General features: G+C 41.3%; 1 protein-coding gene across 2 annotated transcripts in view; it reads right to left on the bottom strand.

Moving 5' to 3' along the window:
* Positions 1–22198, bottom strand: part of PAPLA1 (Phosphatidic Acid Phospholipase A1) — an 89427-nt gene extending 67229 nt beyond the window's left edge. Inside the window, exons 1-4 of one of the 2 annotated variants that reach the window (XM_070531248.1) lie at positions 21858–22198; positions 18113–18403; positions 11100–12631; positions 1916–2011 (exon numbers count right to left, since the gene is read on the bottom strand). In XM_070531248.1, coding sequence (XP_070387349.1) covers positions 1916–2011; positions 11100–12631; positions 18113–18403; positions 21858–21996 — 2058 coding nt within the window. In that variant the 5' untranslated portion in view covers positions 21997–22198. The remainder of the gene's footprint in view (positions 1–1915; positions 2012–11099; positions 12632–18112; positions 18404–21857) is intronic. The other variant, XM_070531249.1, reaches the window with a different exon arrangement.
* Between the last annotated feature and the right edge of the window lie 298 nt (positions 22199–22496).

The following is a 22496-nucleotide window of genomic DNA, read 5'->3' as shown; positions in this document are numbered from 1 at the left end:
TTGTCGCCCTCTGTGTCCGTGCTGCTCCTTGCTGTAGATGCCTCGCCTCGCTGCTGTTGGATCACCTTCAGGCCTCCTCTTCGTCAGTCTTCAGTGGCCAGTCCGTCGTTCTGGTAGTCCGTGGCCAGTCAGAAAAGGAGTAGTCGCTATCCTGGTCACGGCACCATGTCGCAGAAACGAGACGAGACAGCTGTGTTCGATTTGAATGAAACCGAGATTCTTCTTGTTTATTCATTGCTTTCTTTAGCGCGCCCGCCTTTGGAGCCCACCGCATTCTTCTTTCTCGTCTTGTCCGCTCCTATGAGTTTCAGCAATGCACATAAATCTAAGTACACAGGTGTTTTCGCATTTCGCTCCCATCAAAATGCGGCCGCCGTGGCCGGGATTCGATCCCGTGACCGTTTGCTTAGCAGCCCAACACCATAGCCACTAAGCAACTGCAGCGGGTCCTAAGAGACAAGGACAAAAGAAAGGACAAGACACACGTAGCGCATCATGTGTCTGTATACATTATGTGTGTCTTGTCCTTTTTTTCTTCCTTGTTTATTAGGCACATTTACCTACATGGAGTAAGTTTTTACCCAAGAAAAGTGCACAAGGCTATTTCATTCATTTATATCCTAACGTCTGCATGAATAATTTTTCACAAAGTCTTATTGTATTGGGAGGATGGAAACATACTTTCTACCAAAGTGTGCCTCATAATACTGCTGAAAAAAATGTTTAATTAGAAAAAAAAACTTTCTAAAAACTTCATTTAAAAATGCAGCAATGAAATGTTTCCTGTGGGCCAACCAAATTTTGCCCATTAAAGGGTCAACTCAAAATGACTACCACCACTTGACTTCATAATGTCTGGATGCTCATTGATGAGCATTATTTGTAAAACACTTTCTCACAAGCTTTGGCTTGCTTTGTAAACGAGGCACACTGAAGATTAATTTTTTAAAACAAAAGAAAGAGATTCCGAATAATTATGGCACCTACTTGCTCAATAGTAGCCTCACATTGAATAGGAAAATGTTTAACTACCATTATTTAGTTCATAAACTCCGTGACCTACTGACATAAACCATGCACAACACAAAGCTGTATTTAAAATGTTGTAACTGTCACTGCTTCTTCCACCTTCATTTTCATAAACGGGAGGGTCAGCAATAACGACACACCTAAAACTACATAGTTCACTGCATTACAAGGGAAACTTGGGCAAGTTGGTAATAATTCATGTTTTGAAAAGTAACAGCACTAAATGAACAAGGACTTAGGCAATATAAATGTGATATTCCGCGAAATAAACTTCAGGTGTGTCAGCACCAGTGTCGTGTTCTTTGCATAAGTCCCTGTGCGTTTAGCGCTGTTACTTTTCAATACCTAGTTCACAGTGTTCATGAGTCTGGCTTCAGCTGACATGATGCAATAACTGCAATGCAAATACAAAATAACTTCCTGTGTCACCAAAAAAATTGCGCCAAGTTTTATTTCTGCAGGTACAGGTATTACTATGCATATAAAGTAAGTTTAAATGTGAAACAATCTGTTTAGAGGACATACATGGTGAAATATTTTTTAACCATTTTTGTGAATACTTCTTGAAGTATCAAATTTAAAATAAAAAAAAAAGCTATGCTCTGCTGCATGTCAACGGCATAGCAACTGTTAGGCTGAGAATCAATTGATGCATAAAACAACAAAATGGCTTGTACATGTCCATGCAAAGTTTCCAAGTGCTAAACGAATTTCATGCTTTTGGGAAACAGGGTTAATGTGCTTCTCTAAAGAATTAGAAAAGAGGCCAACTTCTATATATATAGAAGTTGGCCTTTTTTTTTAATTCTTTAGAGAAGCACATTAACCCTGTTTCCCAGAAGCATGAAATTATATATATAAAGAGGGGCACATTTTTCAAACTTGCCTGTTTCTCAGACAGCTCCTTCATGTAAGACAGCAGTTTTTTACGTGGTCCCATGGGCAGGCCCATTTCTCTGAGGTCCCCCTCAGAGCACATTTTCTAGCATGCATGGACAAAAATGTTATGTGAGCCACACAAACAATTAAGGGACGTTATGAGTAGTTAGGCATGGTATACTTTCATGCATTTATGAACATATTCACAAAGACCAAGCCGTTAAAAAAAAGCAAGAAAAAGCTTTGCATACAATGCCAGTATGAGAGCTTTGGCCTCACAGAATGTCAATGCAGAACTGCCAACTTCCAAACAAATACTAACATTTGGTGAAAAATATTTAAAATTATTTATCAAGATGAGGACCATTCATTAAAAAAAGGATTTGTACGGAAACCATTGATGATTATTGCCAATGTAAGCAAATAGCTTTAACATAGCGATTAACTTTGGCGGCAGCATAGCCTGTGGCAGTAGCATATGAGGCTGTACATATAAGCCAATCAGACACATGCGCATATATGCATTTCCAGCATCATGAGCAACGGCTAGGGATGCGACCCCTAAGCTCCTAGGACTCCCAGTGGAGCCCTCTACCGCAGCTGGAGAGAGGGTGGCAGCAGAAGAGGGCTATCCTTGCCAAGCACTCCACAATAGCGTGTAAACCTTCAGATGCATCAAAGCTCACATGCAATGATTCTCTGGGTAGTGAAGATCACTGTACCACTCAACCTCTGGAAATTTGAAACTATGAAAGCTCTGAAGTGGCTGCTGTATAAGGCTCAATGACAGGTCCAGTCACATGAGTGAATCAGCTGATGCTTTTGAAAAAGAGCACATTTGTGACTTTGTGTACTGTTCTTTCACAGAATAAGATGGGCCCCACCAGAGGAATTATAGGGATGTCATCATGGGCAGATCCAGGGTAGCTTCAAGGGGGGGTCTCATTAGAACATAGAGAAAGGGGGAAAGCGCTCACAGCATGCTAAATTTCATTAACACTGAAGAGCCAGCATGTCTAGGGAGGCATCACCTTGTTACTAATGGACCTGCTACAGGAGGGCCTGATGGTACCTCAGAGGCACCAGTTACGTAGAATGTCAATTTTTTTGGACCCCAACTTGAAGCCACCTAATCAAGGCTGCCTTACTGTTAAGCTATCTACAGCTTTCTTGCCTCAATTTATCTGAAATAAACTTTTGTTTCTTTAGCAGATGTCACAATGCTTATGACACTAAGATAATTTGTGGTGTTGTATTATTCTACCTAGTTTCTCCTTTGAATAGTACAGTCATCTTGAGTCCCCCGCCACACACACACATTGGTATATGATAAACCAAACTCTACAAGCTTACCCAGTTATGTCTAATGCACTGGCACTGTCACACCAGCAGGTGTGACCACCCTGTAGTTACTTCTAATCTGCAAGCTGGCTGAACTTTCAGTTAATGGTGTTACATGTAATCCTTTAACACGTAAGATTATTGCACGTTATTGAACTTTCCATTTAATAGCATCACATCTATTACATGTATGTAACATACAGTTAATGGCATTAATCCCTAAATGCATAAATTTCTATTTTCTTGTGAAGAAATTAGACAAGCATCTGCTTAGGTTAGGGTATGCCTAAATAAATCTCACTATTCCAAAGAAACAAAAGGTTGCAATTTATTAGCCATTATTGTAATGTAACATATATGATACACCATGCATTAACACAGGTTTGTTTTATGGCCACGCAGTAAGACAGAGAACTGTCTTACTGTGTGAGACAATTGCAGAAAACTTGAAAAAAAAAACTATCAGAACAATTGAAAAAACATTGCATTAAAAATGGAGTGTATTTACTGAAGCTCCAGCTAGTATAAGTTCTTTTAAATTTGATGATGTCATTCTTGAATTTCAATTGCTGGCCTGAATATCAATGTATGATCATTGATAAACTTTCGTTTTATGGGAACATTGCTTTACAGTTTTTAGGAGCTTGATGCAAACAAAGATTCTTCCTGTACGAGTTACTTTTTGCTGCAGTTATTAGCTTTTGGAACAGAGCAGGCACCACATTATTTTTACTGTAAACACTGGTGGCATTTTCATTTTTTTTTTCTCAGATATTGAACACCAAAATGGTGTGCACAAAATGAGCGTCAGCTTCAATGCGCCAGTTAGACATTTATTAGAAGCAGGTTATACTTGCACTACACAAGCCACTATTTCACAATGCTGAAAGTTCATGATTTCTTCCAGTTTGGACATGGTTGCAGAAAGCGATGATGATAATATGAAGAGAGTTGTGGATATTCCCTATGTCCATACCTTGTCGCACAAACTTAAGAAAGTAGTAGGGAGCAGATACGGTATTAATGTTGTGTTTACAGCTGCAAATAAGATAGGGAAGTTGTGCACCGCTATGAGAGAAAGAACGAACAGGTGAACAGCAAAAGGTCCAACAGGCGTTATGTAAAACACACCAACAAGTTTGCCCTACAGAATGCTGTATAGGCCCAGAAAATAAAGTTGCTTTCAGCTGCAGCTGCTTTTATGCAGAGCAGACAGGCCATTGTATCAACCACAGATTAATTGAGCACAAAAGGTTGTTAACTAGAGGAACAGCATTTAACCTTTCGTTAAATGTGTTAACATTTCGTAACTGTCGTGATTGTAAATGCCAAAATGTGATGACAGTATAGTTCTATTCAGACATAAGAATAAAGAAGTGCACCTGATGGTCGAGGCTAAGCATATCAAACATAGTGAAAGTGCCCGCATTAGCCAGCCTTCAATTATCTTACATAAAGATTAATGTCATGCCTCAACAGTTACCTTTCACTAGGCCCGCAAATGTCCCTGATTGACGATTAGCACTGTCTCTCTTGAGCTTCCGCAATCAAGCTTGACAGGCGGCACTGCCTCTCCCAAGTACACGCAGATAAGTTTTGTGTCTAGCTTCGTTTTCATCCCTTTGCAACCTTTCATTTGACAGTCGGAATTTGTGTTGTCATTTCCCTCTACTTGTGTCCGTGTCTGCACACCCACCTTTTTCTAACATAATTCAAGGTCACTTTATTTTTATTATTTGTATTCCATTAGGTTTTAAAATGTCACTCGCTGGACATCTGAAGCTATAGGTAAAATTATGCAGACAAGCTTAGCTCATCTGAACAATTAAAGGGGTCAATGTGCACCTAAAATTGTGAAGTACAAATGTTTTGGATTAAATATACACTTCACTGCTCATGACAGAGCGGATAGATGGCAAAATAAACATTTAGGTATTTGGTTCACACTGGTTTTGCTTGTTTATGATTTAGTCCTTCCCCACACAACAGGCAAGTATATTCCAGTCTAAAATTAATCAAATTCTGGGGTTTTATGTGCCAGAACCACTATGTGATTATAGGCATGCCGTAGTCGGGGGCTCTGGATTAACTTTAACCACCTGGAGTTCTTTTTTATTGCACACCTAAATCTAGATACACAAGCGTTTTTTTTGCATTTCACCCAATTGAATCCGTGGCCTCGAGCTCAGCCGTGCAACGCCACAGCAACTAAGCTAATGCGGCAGGCTATATTCCCATACTCTTGCTACTCTGCAAGATAATCCAGCTAATGATGCCAACTTCCCGACTTCAGTAAGTTACGTTTCTGCATTAAAAAAATTAATCAAGACTTGTACACAGAAAAACCCAACGCATACTAGGTCTATAAAGGTTTACAGCCTTGATACCAATTCTAAAGCTACATTTAAGTCATAGCAGAAGAACCTCATATAATTTTGACCACTTGGTGTTTGTTGACATGCCACCCATATCTTAGTACACGGTGCTTTCAAATTCCACACTTCGTCGACCGAAATTCCTGAGAATTGAAGTGGAAATCTTGAGGGGTGTCACAGCCACTGGGCCACTGCAGAAGCTGAAGTGTTACAGTGCAAGGCTGCCAAATGATGTCATTGTGCTCAAAATACTGACAGCAATATCCAAACATTTTCATGAAACTTTCTTTCCATGCTACATGATCAATCCAAACACAATCCATAACAAGGCATTCCAAGCGCAATTAATTAAAGCTAAAGACCACAGCATTACTGCTTAGGATAGCACCAGCAAGCAAGATTCACCATTTAGCACAGAAGTGCATGGTCTACATGCAAGGTTCGGAGTACAGAATACACAGGCTCAAAACAATTCAAACTAAATAGGTTGTGATGTCTTCGTTTCAATTAAATGTAACCACATTCAAGTAACACAACAAGAACTGAAAGGGTAATTGCATAAAAAAAACAGCACACTTTGCTTTAGGAACATTATCTGGTTGGACTTGGCCAGTTGCTGTGTACAGAAATGGTGAAATATATTGTTACAGAAGGATGAAAGAAGACAGAGGAATAAGAAGATAGCGAGATGCTGGCTGCTGCGTGTCATTCATGGTCAGCCATCTTATCTACTTTGACTCATCCTGTATATGTATTGTAAATACAGTCTTTGAATACTCCCAACATCCCCATAACAATATCACAACATTCTTACAGAGAAATCGTCAACGGGTGAGTTTGTAAGGTGTCATAATGAAAAAAAAGGTGCATGAATGGGACAGTGACACCAAGAGCTCGCACTGTTATTTTTTCAGTTTGTTTGCCGTTTGCACACCTTTTTTAATGCGTTAGCATTAGGAGTGTCAAAGTGAAAAAAAAAAAAAACTGATGTGTGTGAAGTGTGAGAAGCTGGTCACGTGGTAGAGATAGAGAGGGGATGGTAGAGCTTACACAGTAAACTCTCACTTGTACTAATGGTTTAATGAATATTTCAGAAAAACGAACTTCTACAAAATCCCTGGCAGGTTTCCTATGCATTCTATGCGAAAACCTTACAGCTAAACGAAATTCTGAATAGCAAATATTTCAGTTGAACGAACTTGAGGCTCCTGGTGGACAGTAATGCTGGCTGCTATTAGCAACTGCTGGCATAAATCCAGTCTTTCCCCCATGTGCGGTGAAAGCGAGCCAGAAGAGCAGCGTGACGAGATGATTGATTCCAGGATGTGGACAGAGGTCTGTCACCAGCTAGAGCTAGATGCAGTGACAGTAAGCTTGTTACCTGTGCTGAACTACTAGATCTGGAAATTCTTTCCCATGTTAATCCTGAAGAGTGTGACAAGGAAGATGCAATGGAAGAGGCAGATTCAAATACTCTAAGTCTAGTCGAGGCTGTATGATGCCTTGGGAAGTTGGGAGACTTTGTGTCTCAGCAACAAGCTGTGCCAGTGGAAGTCTACAAAAACAGACTCTCTGGACAGCTGTGTTACTTCTTGTGCTTTAAGAGCATCAGTGCAAATGAAAATTAGCTTTCTTTTCAAAATGAGATAGGCAGCAATGTAACTGTTACACACTTCATATATATTGATGTACATAACTCCATAAATTTAATGTCACAACTTTCGACTTGTTTTCTGCAGTGCCCTATGCTGTTCCATATTCTAGTGAATATTCAGTTTAGTGAACGTTAAGTTAAATGAACTATTTCCTTGGGTCCCTTGAAGTTCACTCAAGTGGAAGTTCACTGTACTCTGTTTCAGTAGTTCTATGCAGCACGGTGGAAGCTACAGGCTTCTTCGACTAATCAGAGGGGCGAACACATCTTGAAAGTGCCCTTGTGCACACTGTCATGTGCTAGCAATGAGCACTGCAGCACAGCAACATCTACTAAGACTGCAGCTGCGCAGTGAGAACAGCTGTTGTGATTGCACCGGTAGAAAATTCGTTCCATATTCGCTCAGATACCAAAACGGGTGTATGTCAAGATATTTCCAGGTACAGAGGAGTAGGAGGGTTGTAGAGATGGTGGAAGCGGAAGATTCAGAAGGAGCACTTGGCCAGAGTGTCGCACGGCATGGTGGCGCCATCTTTTTTTTATTCCTCTTTTAACATCTACTTGTACACGGTGTGCGTGCAGACAGTCGTAAGTGCAGCTGCTTTCTTAATTAGAATTTGTGCCCGTTTACTGCACTCTTTCTACAATGTTCCAAGCATGTTCAACGCCAACTTACCAGTTTCTTTCATGTAAAAGAGTTTGGAACGATACCACACAAGCAAGTCTACAGATGCCATTTTTGCGAAGGACAAAGCACTACCCAGGAGGAAGTCCTTCAGAGTGTTGTGACGGTGCCAACTGCACGTATGAATTTAGCCACTACCAAATCAATTATTTGTTTGTATTTCTTAAATGTAAATGAATGTCTGTATGGCAGCGTTGCATTAAGTGTATTGTATTTTATTGTTTGTGCTCGCTACTACTGTCAGCTGCTTTAATTAATTTTTCTATATTCACTACCATAGGAGGTCCCGATTCAGTCTCTGACTATAGGACCTCCTTCTGTATGCACAAAATTTTGTGATTCATTAAATGCCTACATAAAACCATTTCTGAGTCTTTGTTCTTTGCATGAACTATGTTTTCATTCGAATAAATAAACAAATAAACAAATAAAATACCCTGCGACCTGCAGAGAAGCTTCCAAGTAAACACCTGCCAACAAGACTAATTGTCAAGGCCATGTAGTTGTGCAATGGGCTCCGAACTATGGCACTACATCTTGCAGCGCAAGGACCTGTGCTCGCAGGTCATGTAGGCTTGGCTCTGCTGCATGGAAGTACTGAAACAGTGTAGAACACATGGCGGGATGTGTGTCCAATGAGTTTCTGAACAACCCGTTGGAATGTGGTGAATGCAGTTTAAATCGTGGATACGGGACCTCAAAGAGGTGTGACATAATGTTAATGGTACTTCTTTTGCATTTACCGCTGAATTGCCGCTGAATTCTTTCCATTATGAAGATTCTTGCACAAGCTTTTACAAATTTGGTATAAGAATCTGACACTTTAGCCACAAACTGTAAAGTTAGTTTGATTGATTGGGTTTAACATCTCAAACAAACACAAGCGCTTTGAGAGATGTCATTGTGGAGGGCTTAGATTAATTTTGATTAATTTATGTGCACCCAAAGCACGGCATTATGAGTGTCCTTGCATTTTGCCGCCATTAAATATGGCCGCCGCAGTCAGGAACTGAACCCAAGACCACATGCTCAGCAGCACAACGAATCAGACAGGTGAGTATGGAAGGAGATGACTTTGCCAGCCTCTTGGCAGAGAAAGATGATGACTTGTATACTGAAAACTAAAGGGGCCATGACATTAAATTTTTCAGCTTGAATTATGCATCATATGTTAAACTTCACATGTTCGACAGCAAGCTTGCAAAACTTGTGCAAATTCGTTATGGTGGAAAATTTGCATTAAAGTTTTTTTTGTAACACAGTTGAACCAATGTACTTGCAGCAACGGCTCCCTCCAAACCGAAGCCGATCTCAGAAACCATGCTTTCATGAGCAATGGAAATGATTGCACGAACCAGAAATACTGCATTGTCAACATGCATCATTTCATCTTTGTATGTGCATCGTGGCAGTCAGCCCGAGATAGTTTCTGCAGGCGTTCTCTGGTTTGTGCTACTTTTATTATGCGAGTGAAACAATTGTGGGTACAACTCAATGGCAATGCTCTTCTTTCTCTGTTAGGTGCCAGAATGTGTGGGGCAAGACATTCGATGTGGTTACAGACTGTTTCAGAGCTGATGACAGAGCAGTAGCCTCACACTTCATGACATCACGCAATCCACGCCAAAATGGCAGTTACATTCAGTAGGAGGGACATAAAGGGAGAAATTTCAAATTGCTATTTCTAATTAAAATATGTGCTGACAGCTCAGCCCCTTTAATGTTCATTTTGTAAATTTCATGCTGCTCTTGATAATGTGCTTCTGCACACATTAACTGGCTGTCAGATAGCATTGGGCCTTTCTTCAGGACACTGAGGGCCTACCCATACAATTGGAGGGTGTAACTAGAACTTGAAAATGTTTAACAACACTAAGTAGTTGAAACCGGCCAAGACAAATGTACATTTATATCACATTAAAATTGTTCCTACACCTGATAGATCGAACTCCATGCTTGCCATGAAGGGAGAAAAAATTTGCCTTTCACCATGGCATGTGCGTCTATTAAGAGGACATTGTGAAATGTACAGGTCCACATGTGCCAATCAATGAACATCAGTTAGCATCGCTACAGCCAAGTAAGTTGACAGAAAAGTGTCAGGTGGGTTTTTAGTTCTCAAATTTCATAAAACAATTATATCAAACTACGCACAATACTGAACTCAAGACACTTGTTTGCGAGTATGATATGAACAGTTCTGACTGTATATGATTGCTTCACTTGAATATGTAATTTTTCCAGTAACAGTTAGGCTTTCATCTCATGTCAACCCATGTATGTGATAAACTCCTAATTCACAAGTTTGATATCTCTCCTCTGACTATAAGGTTGTCTGGAGCTTATCTTAGTTTATTTTTCAGATTACACAGCTCTTAAATGACTACTCAATAGGCATCAGTGGAAACTATGGTTATGCTCTGGAAGTTGTAAAGCGCATCGCTCCACCGCAATAATTTTGTAAGAAGAGTTTAGTAATAGTGTATATAGAAGCAAATTTAATGTTGCAAGGTCATGGTGTGAGGAAGAAAGCTGCCCTCCTTGCAGCTGGGGTTCTCTCTCTCACTGGCTCAACCAGTGTCCACGAGCAACAGGTCTCCTCTCTGCATTCTCCCATATCGGAGCCGAGGGCCACGTGACCTTTATGTCACCACTCTGCCTTTTTTTTCCCCCTGCCTTCTTTTCTTTGTCCTTGTGGGGTGTATTTCCAAATGTGGTCTTGCGCGCTCTGTGTTTCACGGAAATTCCCCCAAGTTGTTTACATTGCTGCTGGCTACATGTATGCTGCAGGTGGTACGTGTGTGATGTGGAAGTGACTACCTGTGGCATCACCGCAGCTGGCAGGCAGCGTGGTTCCTCTAATAATAAAAGTGTGCAGGATCTTGTTTGAATTTTCAGTTCTTTTCATGGCACACATCAGAGTAATATTCAGACATGACCATCATTATGTGGCCAATTCACTGTACCAGTCTCCTTGCAGTAGCCAAACTTGGTGTACTTAAAATGCTCACGCACACTGGTGGTTATACAATGCTTAAAGTTTGTCTGTAGAGCTAGCACTACCGCACTGTACACAGCAACTAGAAAGCCTGGCTGCACTTTCTGTACTTTGCAAGTATGCGTACAGGAAACTTACCAGGGTTTCTATGTCAATCTTTTCCTCATGAATCTTGGAGATGTAGTCACCAAGCATGAGTTCTTGAAACACAGATTCTACGGAGACATCCTTGTCAGCATTTTGCAGAAGCTCTGATGCCTCTTCAGAAGCATGAGTAGATGTAGGTGGTGGTGTTATCTCAGCCTTTGGAGAGTCAACAAAGACATCTGTGGTACTTGACTGGGAGCTGGTGTCACCCTGATGGGACAAAATGTCGTACAGAATGAGTGATCCGAGGCTGTGGCCTGCTAGTGCAACAGTGCCTTTGAAACTAGGGTTGCGTTCTGTGAACTTGCTGTACAACCTGTTAATCTCTGAGCCCACAGTATCAACAATGGTTTGGCAGTAGACGGGGCTAGTGTAGAAAAGGATGTCAAGAAGCGTGTCGTTAGTGAAATGACGCAGCTTCGGGATGCTCCTGAGAGTGATGTGCTTAAGGGCACTATCAATGCCTGTAGCATCGCTGTGCAATGTTGAGTGCCACGAGACTGGCAAAAACTCGATGCGCCCAATATTACCCTCCTGGGAGGGTACACTAAAGTGGCTCTTGATGAGCCCCAGAGATATGTGCCGAATGTCATCAAGGCACTCTTCAACTGAGCGAAAGCGAAAATCACACACAGAACCCACGCCATGCACTACGAAGACCAGATGATCAATCTGGCTGGGCTCGCCTTCCTCAATGGTTTCAACATCTTCAATGCCTCTCTTGACAACTCGAGGCCGTGTCTGACCCTCACTAACATTGCCCCACTCATCTGGGTGGCTTGAAGGCAGGAAGTGTACCATTACGCTGGAATTGTGCATGACGACTGTCTGATTTCCAGGCAGTTCCAGTTTTTGGTGCCAACTTCCCGTGGCCATAGCCTTTCGGTAATGATCTTCTAAAATGAAGGCCACATGTTCTTCATAGGGCACAAAGCGGTTCTGGCCTTCCAGCTTGTAGAACCAGGTGCAACGTCGCACCTGACTGGGTGTTTCATCCCAGTACACTGGACGGCGCAACCGAGCACCGACATCCACATCGTACCTTCCACCATCTGTGGTCACAACAATTTCACTGCCAAAAGCCAACCTTGCAGACGCTTCCTCCAGGTTGGTTGAGTCCAACAGGGAGAAAGGTATCCAAACAATTTTGTTCTCAATTTCCTTGTTGTAAAACCAGTGAGGCCTCACAGGAACATACGTTGCACCTGGTGGAGAGACAGGGAGCTGGGCATGGTCAGGCACGTATGAGTGCAGTGGTTGCTCAAAGGAAGCAGGAGGAGAGGCACTGAATGAAGGGTCATGTGAGAAAGCACTGGTCTGGGACAACGATGGAGCGTAGAAGTTCTGTGGAGGTGGACCATTCTGGCCAGGTCCCTGATGTGAAAGCGCTCCTTGAGACTGGCCAATTGGGGGTGTTGCACCAATGCCCGGTCCTGATGCAATTGTGTGCGACGAGTGGGCTGTCTGGCGCAGGAAGGAAGCATGGGTCAAGGGACTCTGACGGTGGAAGTTCATGGGTGGACCTGCAAGTCACAGTCAATTGTGAGAATTTACACTCAAGAACATGCACTGCATAAGCAAAAGTTGGCGTGTTACCAAAAAAAAAAAAAGATGCCTAGCAATTAGAAGTGCTGTCCTTTTTTGAGACTAAAATTAATTAAATTATGGGGTTTTACATGCCAAAACCACATTATGATTATAAGGCATGCTGTAGTGATTAATTCTGAACACCTGGGGTTCTTTAATGTGCACCCAATACGCAGTACATGGGCATTTTGCATTCGCCCCCATTGATTTTCATGGGACTAAAAGCAGCACTAAAAATGATCATGCATCATGCGATTAGGCTACAAATGAATCAAGGCAGGCTATCTATGTTTTCTGAAGTACCTGTATTTTTCTTAGCTAAGCAAGCAATTTATTCACTGTACATATCCCTGTACTGCTCACATATTTAAGACTTTATTTCCTTTGCAGAACTTAAATAGATACTAAAGAGAAACGTCAAACTAAGCTTGATTGTAAATTAATGAATTAATGAAAGGGTTTTACATGTCAAAACCACAATCTGAATATGAGGCATGCCGCAGTGTGGGGCTTTGGATTAATTTTGACTACCTGGGGTTTTTACCGTGCACCTAAGTCTAAGTACCACAGGTGTCTTTGCATTTCGCCCCCATCAAAATGTGGCCGCCATGGACGGGATTTGATCCTGCGACTTTGTGCTTAGCAACGCAACGCAGAAGCCACTAAGCAACCATGGTGGGTTAATTGTAGATTACACTTCTGGAATACCAGAAATCGCAGCATTACCATAGGTGAGTATTGTTAGGCAAAAAATGACAAGAACTAAAAAATAGGCTGGAAGTTCCTGTGCTAGCTCCCCGTGATGTAGTTAGAGTGGGATAGTGCCTGCCGTGGATTAATTAACAATAGTCATAGATAAACAAGGATTAAATTGCATTCCAAAGGACCAGATTTTAACTGGCGAGCTTTGAAAACTTTCTGTTAACAAATATAGCCAAAACATGCAAAAATATTTTGAAATTTGCCATGTCATGCTAACGTACCACTGCTGCTATTTAGGCACTAAATTCAAGGAGGAAAGTGTGGCCTTAATTTTATACACTAATAACAATTCTTTTTTGTTTATTCAATGCACATCTGGCCTTGAAAAAGTACAGTGTTGCCCTTTAGTGTCCATTATAGCAAATATATGCACAAATGCACCATTGCGGTACTTGAAAACTTAAGGGAATATATGCACTGCCATGCTAAATTGGATGACACAATACTACTGGCAGGGGACTTTATTTACCAAACATTGATTGGCACACCTTTTAATTGCATTCTGCTCACAGTGTTGATAACACAATCTTTGATATTGTATTCATGTTTGACTTACTGCAAATGGTAAATAATTTCACAAGAGTAGAGGGAGCCGTGCTCAATTCTAGACTTATTTTTTGTGAGTGGCGCCATCCGAAATGCGATAACCTGTTTCGCACTTTTCCTCTTGCTGATGATGAGTCTATTCTGGATATGCCTGCATTCTACTTTGATGACTTCAGAAACAGCACTTGCAATATAAATGACTTATGGCTTTCCTTTAGGGGCCTTGTTTCTGAATGTATCCCCCTTTTTGTGGCCAAAATTGCAGAATCTGTGCACCGTAACCCATGGATTTCTCGTGAGACGTTACACTTACAGCGAAGGCTTAAAAGGTTAAAAACGAAATCAAGAACAAATGTAACCTTAAAATCTATTGTGGAAGGCACTTCAGAACAACTAAAACAAAAAATAATTTGCGACAAAAAAAAATAATATTACGGAACGATCCTGTCTTCGTTTATTAAAACGTCTCCCAAGAGATTCTGGCGCCAAATCACACCTAAATTTTCTTGCACTAGTGGGTTCATGATAGACGGCAAATGTGTAAGTGATGAGACTGTCATTTGTTCTGCTTTTAACGAATTGTTCCAGTCGGTATTTACCAAAGATAATGGTTGCCTTACCAACTTTTCTATATCGCTTCCTGTTACACCTGACGTTGTTATTTCTGAGAGCGGCGTTTTTAATTTGCAATTGAACGTTGATACTAAAAAGTCACCAGGACCAGATAATATACCATACGCGTTTTTAAAGCGTTATGCGGAATGGTGTGCTAAGTACCTGTATGTCGTATTCACCAGATCTTTACGCGATGGTTCCCTACCGGATGACTGGAGGACGGCCGAAAACAAACCTTTACATAAATCCGGGAAAAAAGCACAGATAGAGAATTACTGACCAGTATCTCTTACATCTACATCATGCAAAATTTTAGAGCATATAATTCATAAACATATATTAGGTTTCTTAGAAGACCACAACGTACTTACAGATGTCCAGCATGGTCTCAGACATAGGTTTTCTACATGTACTCAATTAGTTGAGACTGTTCATGATCTCGTACAGGCAATTAATGAAGGGAAGCAAACAGATATTGTGTTCATGGATTTTCGTAAAGCATTTGACAAGGTGTCAAATAACAAATGAATCCATAAATTAGGGTATTATGTAAAAAATCAACAGATACTTACTTGGATCAGAGCCTACCTAACTAGCAGACACCAATTCATCACCTTAAACAATACTTCTTCTAACAATGCAGAAGTTGCATCTGGAGTCCCCCAGGGATCCGTTTTGGGACCACTTTTATTTCTATTATTTGTTAATGACATAGTCGCAGAACTTTCAGTTTCCGTGAAACTTTATGCAGATGACTGTATTTTGTATGAAAAGATATCTTCTGTTGACGATTAGGTGCGTCTAAATAATGACCTGGCAAAGGTCATTGCTTGGTGCAAACAATGGCAAATGTCTATTAATTTTGAAAAGACTGTTTTTAGGAGAATCCCACAAAAGAAAAAAAACGTCTTCAATTTGCATATAATGTTGACAACGTATCTCTATCAGAGGTAAGAGAGTACAAATATTTGGGCCTATGGATAACCAATGAGCTTTCCTGGACAAAGCACATAGATACTGTTATTGCGAATTAATTGCGTAAACTGTTTTTCTTGAGGCGCTCACTGAAATCATCTACGTCTAGTGTTCGTTTACTGGTGTACAATTCCTACATTCGTCCGTTGCTAGAATATGCCGTGGTTATTTGGGACCCATTCATTTTAACCCATATTAAATAACTGGAACATGTACAGCATAAGGTAGTTAGGTTTGTTTTCAATTCATACGGCCGTGCATCTGTTGGTGAGCTCGTAAGATGCAGTGGATTACCCCCGGTGACTGTGCGCAACCGTATCTGCCGATTAAAGTTCCTCTTTCAACTTGTAAACGGCCATTATAAGTTTAACACTTCCAAGTTCTTTACTTACTCATCAGGTTATAACATGAGATGAAGCCATGCTTATCATGCTTTATCAATAACCCCCATGAATGCACGGAATAACTGTTTCAAATATTCTTTTTTTCCTAGGACAATAACAGACTGGAATAATCTTAATTCTGATATTGTTACCCAGAATTCATTATCAATGTTTGAAAAAAGGCTTGCAAATGTTAAGAATTCGTGTGCGTTATTTGCTTGTGTTATGTATTCTTCAGCAATGTTTGAAAAATGCCTGCATATCTTATGAATTTTATGTGTTTACATGCTCGCATATTTCTATGTATACCCACCCTGCTATGATCTGATTTCAGATCGCAGTATCTATAAATAAATAAATAAATAAATAAAACAATGACAAAAGCACCAAGGCCCATAGCGGCTACCAATGCTTTAAAATAAAGAAAAACACTGTTTGCCAAAAAGGACAAAACATGGGAATCTTACACTATACAATGCATCATACTTGCAGAATAATGACAAAACATATGTGAAAAAAAAAAATTATCCAGCTGAGACACAGAGAAAAGCGCCATAATGTAAGAGCTGCCATTATGTACATATAACATACCGTACTTATTCAAATCTAGGCCGATAGTTTTTTTCTAAATAATCACATACAAGACTCTAGGGCTGGCTTAGATTTGAGGATTTTAAAAAATACGCCTGTTTGTAACTGAAAATGATAAATATGGTCCATAGCTAGTGCCTCGTAGAAAAGTCAGTATCGCAGCCGCTACTAGCCGGGCCAGAAGCCAACCGAAGTACGGAGCTGGTTCTATGGTATTGGTGTGCGGCATGGCGTTTTCAAACGAAAAGTTGTGCTAGCCGCACAGGCATAGTAAGCCAGGCGGGACTTCAGCATCGATGAGAAAAACATCCGTTGTTGGAAGAGGCAACAGCAGACGCTTTTGCATGTGCCGCAACCAGGAGATGACAGCCATAAGGAAGATATGCGCACAATAACGGAGCAGAGCTGCTCACTGAGATTGCGCCGCGTTTCGACGCGTGCAATGTCGCACTGTCTGCGCATGCATGGGACGCGAGCTTGCGCGCGTCCGCAAGCGTACGTGTGGTCTGGAGGCTAACGGTGGCGACGACGTAGAGTGAGCTCGGCATGTTCATATTAAATAAGTGCTGTTATTTTATGAACGCTGTCCTCATTTCTTTGTTCGGCTTACATTCGAGGTAAGATTATTATTATTTTTTTTTTCTGGCTGCGTACATTCAAGGGTCGGCTTAGAATAGAGTACATATGGTAATAAAAATTGATGTGTACCTTCAATAGAGTTGATGTCTGCTTTGAGAATGGCTGTGGTTTAAAACTGATTTTTCTTTTTCATTTTATGATACCATTGCCACAGACAATATGAAGTAATATCACCTATGTACTTTAGAGCAATTATAAATTTATGCTCTGGTCTTGCGAATATGCCTCAAGGACGAGCATAGTAGTAGGAGTAACCTTCTGCTACCAAACACCTATGTGTAACGAGTATGCAAACAATCGGTGGCAGAAAAAAGATCAGCAGAGGCTTCTTGCAACCTATAGCAACTCTACAACTACACTGTTTGTATATCCAACATCTGAATTAGAAAACCGGGTAAGATAAAACACAACCTCTGATTTAACTGTCTGAATAATCAGGGTACTGTAATGACATTTTCCATATTAATTGCATACACTAACACATTATGTAGTTTAGCAACATTATAGGCCTTATTTGCTCAATACGGGTCAGAATTAATAAAAAATAACTGCTAATGTACATCACATCAAATTAATAAAATCGGACACATACAAACCTGAGCAGAAGCAATACATATTAAATCTAACCATAACCCTCCAAGACACTACAAGATATATTTTGCCTGTGCCTAATAGCATTCATGGCACCTGGTTTCATTCAGCTAAAGCCTGCTTGAAAATGTGACAGTTGAACTTTTTTCTTGCAGCACAGGATGGTGCCACTTTTATGTCAACTGTAATTTGAAATAAATGCTGGGACTCGTTCATAGTATTTTTTTTGGGGGGGGGGGGGGGGGGATTGAGTTACTTTATTGAAGAGACACACAATGAAAAAGAGTGGACTTGTATAGATATCTGTCAACTCACCCATGGGAGGAGGTGCAAGAGCAGGGCTTGTTTGGTCTTGCAGTGGCTGTGATGCCTGGAAGGATGCCTCAGGCACTGTTGAAAGGTTCTCTGTAGGAGCCACTGGTGACCCAGCAAACTGTGTCAGTGGTGATGCCTGCATCTGGGCTGGTGGTGGTCGCAGGGGCTGCTGCAGTTGGGAGAATGATCCTGATGGCGAAGACTCAGCCACGCTGGCCTTTTCAGGTGCAGTGGGAAACTGCTGTGCTTTATTTGGCTCTTGACCCAAGAACGTATCTGCATCTGCATAATCTGCAAAAAGTAAGTGGCATAACTCAGCAGGTGAGAACTGGCACCTTTAGACCAAGATGGACCCAGATCAACAAAAGTGACAGGTACAAGGCTGTCATCACTCTTGTCTTGCATAATGTTTAGTCTGCACAGTAAAAATGACATGCACAACTCACCTGTAGAACCGTGACTACCACACATCTTTATTTTCCTAACAGATCTGTACATTTGTAATGCAAACAGCAACAGCATGAGAGTGGTAACATATAACACATACAGCTATATGTTACTAGTTTGACGCATACAGCAGATTGAGCCAACCTACAGCAGCTGCATTAGAGAAATGCAATGTGGTTATGGTGGCTAGAGGAGTAGGCATGCCAACCGACCCGTCTGCAGCATAGTTCACCACTTCTCTGCATCATGACGCAAATATGGCACTGTGCTCAGTAGAATGGTAGAAAGTTACTGAACAGTGCGCATCGTCTGGTACTTCTGACAGATGGTGTGCAGCAAATAAAGTAGGCAGAGGGAAGAACTATCGTCTGTGACTGTTAGTTCGTGCAGTGATAAGCTGCAGGTTTCTGTTATTGTATGCTTAGAAGTTGCTAAAAGATGTGGAAGCATCTACGGGGACAATGTGATTGACAAAGTTAGCAGACACTCATCTTTGAGGCTCATCATCACTCATCACCGGAGAATACATCAGTTAGTGGTGGCATTTCTTCTTCAAAGATGAGCACGCACACTTATTTCTTCGCTCTGAACTGTAGGTCAGGGGGCCTAAGCCAACATTGCTTTCAGCTCCGACAAGAGCAGAAGCGAACAAGTTGTGTTGCGAACAAGGCTTTTACCAACAGTTCCTGAAGTGTTATTTCACCGAGATGGTCAATGAAGAAATGGTTACCAAAGATGCAATGATATGGAGCTTCCGCTCATCTCTATTTGAGACTATGTTCACGTAACGTAAGTGATAATTATCGTAAATGTATGCTCGGAAAGATCACATGAAGCTGTGAATGAACCCACCTGTGCAGTGGCGTAGCCAATGGGGAGCTGACCTGGCTTCAGACCCCACCCTCCCCCACCCTAAATTTTTCCAGCCTGAGCCCTGCTCCCTTTTATGCCTGGCACGTCACCTATGAATAAAGGCACATATCCTTCCTATGCCTGCCCCATGCAAGTACAGAATGATACCCGCCTTCAGGCAGACTAATGGCCCGCTCAAGGTAATAGTTGTATTATTATGCACCAAGCACGAGACAATAATGCAACCTTCGCCTTAGCCTCCCCCCCCCACCACCCCAGAAAAAAATCCTGGCTATACGCCTGTGCCTGTACAAAATGCGAAGACTTCAAGACTTCTGTGCTGGTGCTTGCGGAGCTTGGCAGCGCACATGTTCTTGCCTCATGCTCACAGAATCCGGCAGTGAAAGGTTCTAGGGCTTGTTTCTATGGGTGGGCAGCGCAACCCGGACGAAGGACGAGAGGAAGTACACAACACGAGCTATGGGTTGCGCTGCCCACCCATAGGAACATGTTCAATCACCAACTCGCCCAGCTTGCCGTCTTAATTAAGTTCTAGGGCTACCGCATTTTCTGTTTGTGTAAAATTAGACTGTATCATTACACTCAATAAAGTTCAATTGGAAGTGTTTTTGTTTCTATGCAAGGAACCAACGGCTGAACCATAACTCTGCAGGAAAGGTAAGTTTGTTGCTGAAATAGACATAATGTTGCTTCCTATGGCATCAAATGAAGTAAACATTTTTTCACGAAGATTTAGGAGTGGCAAACAACATCAAGACTTAATTATATGGGAGCAGTAAGTTCAGCTACAAGTGCAACATGCTTGCTCCAAATGGTTCTTACCCGCTGTAATGGCTAATTGGTTATCATTGTGCTGCTGAGGATGAGTTCTCAGGTTCCATTACCTTCCGTGATGGCAGCATTTCAATGGGATCAAAATGCCACACCCTCGTGTATTTAAGTTTAGGTGCATGTTAAATAATTCCTGGATGTATCTCACAACCTAGGTGGCAATTGCCTCGGAAAGTTGAACCTTGTAAACTATTTCATTCAATAGATACTTGGCAGCACCAAACCCACGAAAGAAAAAGACTATGTACTAGTTCTCAGTATAAAATTACAAATAACTTCACACTAGTTCAAAACCACTAAAACAATAATGCAAGCTAGGTTCTTGCATATAAGCTAGAGAAATAATTCCAACACATCATCTTTTAAAATGATAGCAAAATTCTCCATGCAGCCTTTCTGCACTGCTCACAACGGTACTTGAAGCATACATCATAGCTGAAAACAGTGGCAGAGATAACCTTTAACACGCCTCTGTCTACACTGTGTAGACAGACACGATGAGCACCATTCTTGTGTCATGATGCGGAGAAGTGGGGAACTACACTCCTCTAGCCGCCATAATGTGGCATTCAACGAGTTTTTGTCTAGTGGGATGGGGATTTATGTTTGCAAAAACATGGCCCTGTAAGGGGTAACATGAAATGTCAGTGACGACGAGCATCTGCAGTGTTAACTTGTTTTACCAAAACAGTTGGCAACAAAACTGTAGCATACTGCACTAGCATGAAAGCCTATTTGATAACCATACAGACGGCGTAAAGTGTGCATCTAACTTCCCCCCCCATAAGCCATAGCTTTTCCATAAATTGATAAGCACGGAATAATGTATTTAATTATGCAGGCGAAATGCACCAAATTAAGATGCATGTATGTGCTTTATAGCTTAACAGCACCACAGAAATGTGAAATAAACAGATTATGTGGATCAACCACTTCAATTTCAAAAGCTACTATGATTTTGACATCAGGTACCCTATTTCGGCCCGACTAGTGTTTCCAAAGAAAGGACTCTAGAAACGACAATTAACCTAACACCAAGAATGTACTGTCGGGCTAGTTAGTTTGACATAGTGCCATTTTTTTCAGCACAAGGACTGTTCTGCTGTCTCACCTTTGTGTTGAAAAATAGCGCTCCGAAAGCAAAACTGAAACTGTTCTGCTGGCACACTTCAGCACTTATGAATGGCAAATCGACAATGTCAACACATATACTGATTATTGTTTATCTAAGCGGCATGCACTTCAAGCACAGTATACCCGAGCAACTCATTATGGCTTATACAATACTATAATTGTATTTAAGTGTAAAGAAAAAAAAACACGGCAGTTTTGATCACAATACTGATCTCTGTTTCTGCGAGCGAAGATTGAGCGAAAATTTGCATCAAGCCAAATCGGTAGGGCGGCACATATTCGTCAGATATTCTGCAAAGCGGTGCGCTGTCTTCGTACTCTATGCGGTATGTCACAACGTTGTCGAATGCGTTGATGTCATCGCGTAACATTGAAAAAGTATAGTTACAACTCCAACAGCTGCGTGAAACAACAGCCTTAGAACGTCACAGGTTCGTTTCAGTAGCATGTAGGAGCTAACCTTCAGTTCCAGGTTCCATTTGAGTCACTGGCATGAGAATGTTTCCACTGGGCACGTCATTCCACGAGAAGCTTGAGTTCGGCGGCTGTAGTAACAGTGAAGTCAGTTTCTTTGAATCGTTTCTTCCTAGGCCAGCCATCTGTGCAAGTGTACGCAAAACATCGATCTAGGAGGAAAATGAAAAGAGAACGTCGGTCACTGCAATTGGTTGTCGCTCACTATCACAAGAAATTGTATTGTGACAACCAAAAACAGCAGGATACGCTGCTACAGCAGCCGAGATTCCCTATGCATCGTGTACACCTCTCTTTTCTTTCTGTTTTACTTGACAATGTGGCCAAACGACAGAACGCCTACAAGCCTACAACGCCAAACTCCTGTCTGCATTTCTCTTTTTTTGTACGTCGTTGAGCATAATTATTTGCTCGTTTTTCATTGACTAAAATATTTATAGAATGCAATTGTGGCTTTTTTTTACATAGTTTAGTTTGTCACCTCCTCCCGATTTTTTTGTGATTATGAATGACGTTTGGGCTGAGCATGGAGCTGAGCCTTGCTCCACGTTTCTTTTTTTCTTGTCATAATTGCCATGACAACGAAATCGGCTGTTTTTTCTATCTTCCAGTCATTCCAGCGGCG

The sequence above is a fragment of the Dermacentor albipictus genome, chromosome 1 (genome assembly GCF_038994185.2).
Source record: "Dermacentor albipictus isolate Rhodes 1998 colony chromosome 1, USDA_Dalb.pri_finalv2, whole genome shotgun sequence".
NCBI classification, from domain to species: domain Eukaryota; kingdom Metazoa; phylum Arthropoda; class Arachnida; order Ixodida; family Ixodidae; genus Dermacentor; species Dermacentor albipictus.
This window is presented reverse-complemented; position numbering and strand designations above follow the sequence as displayed.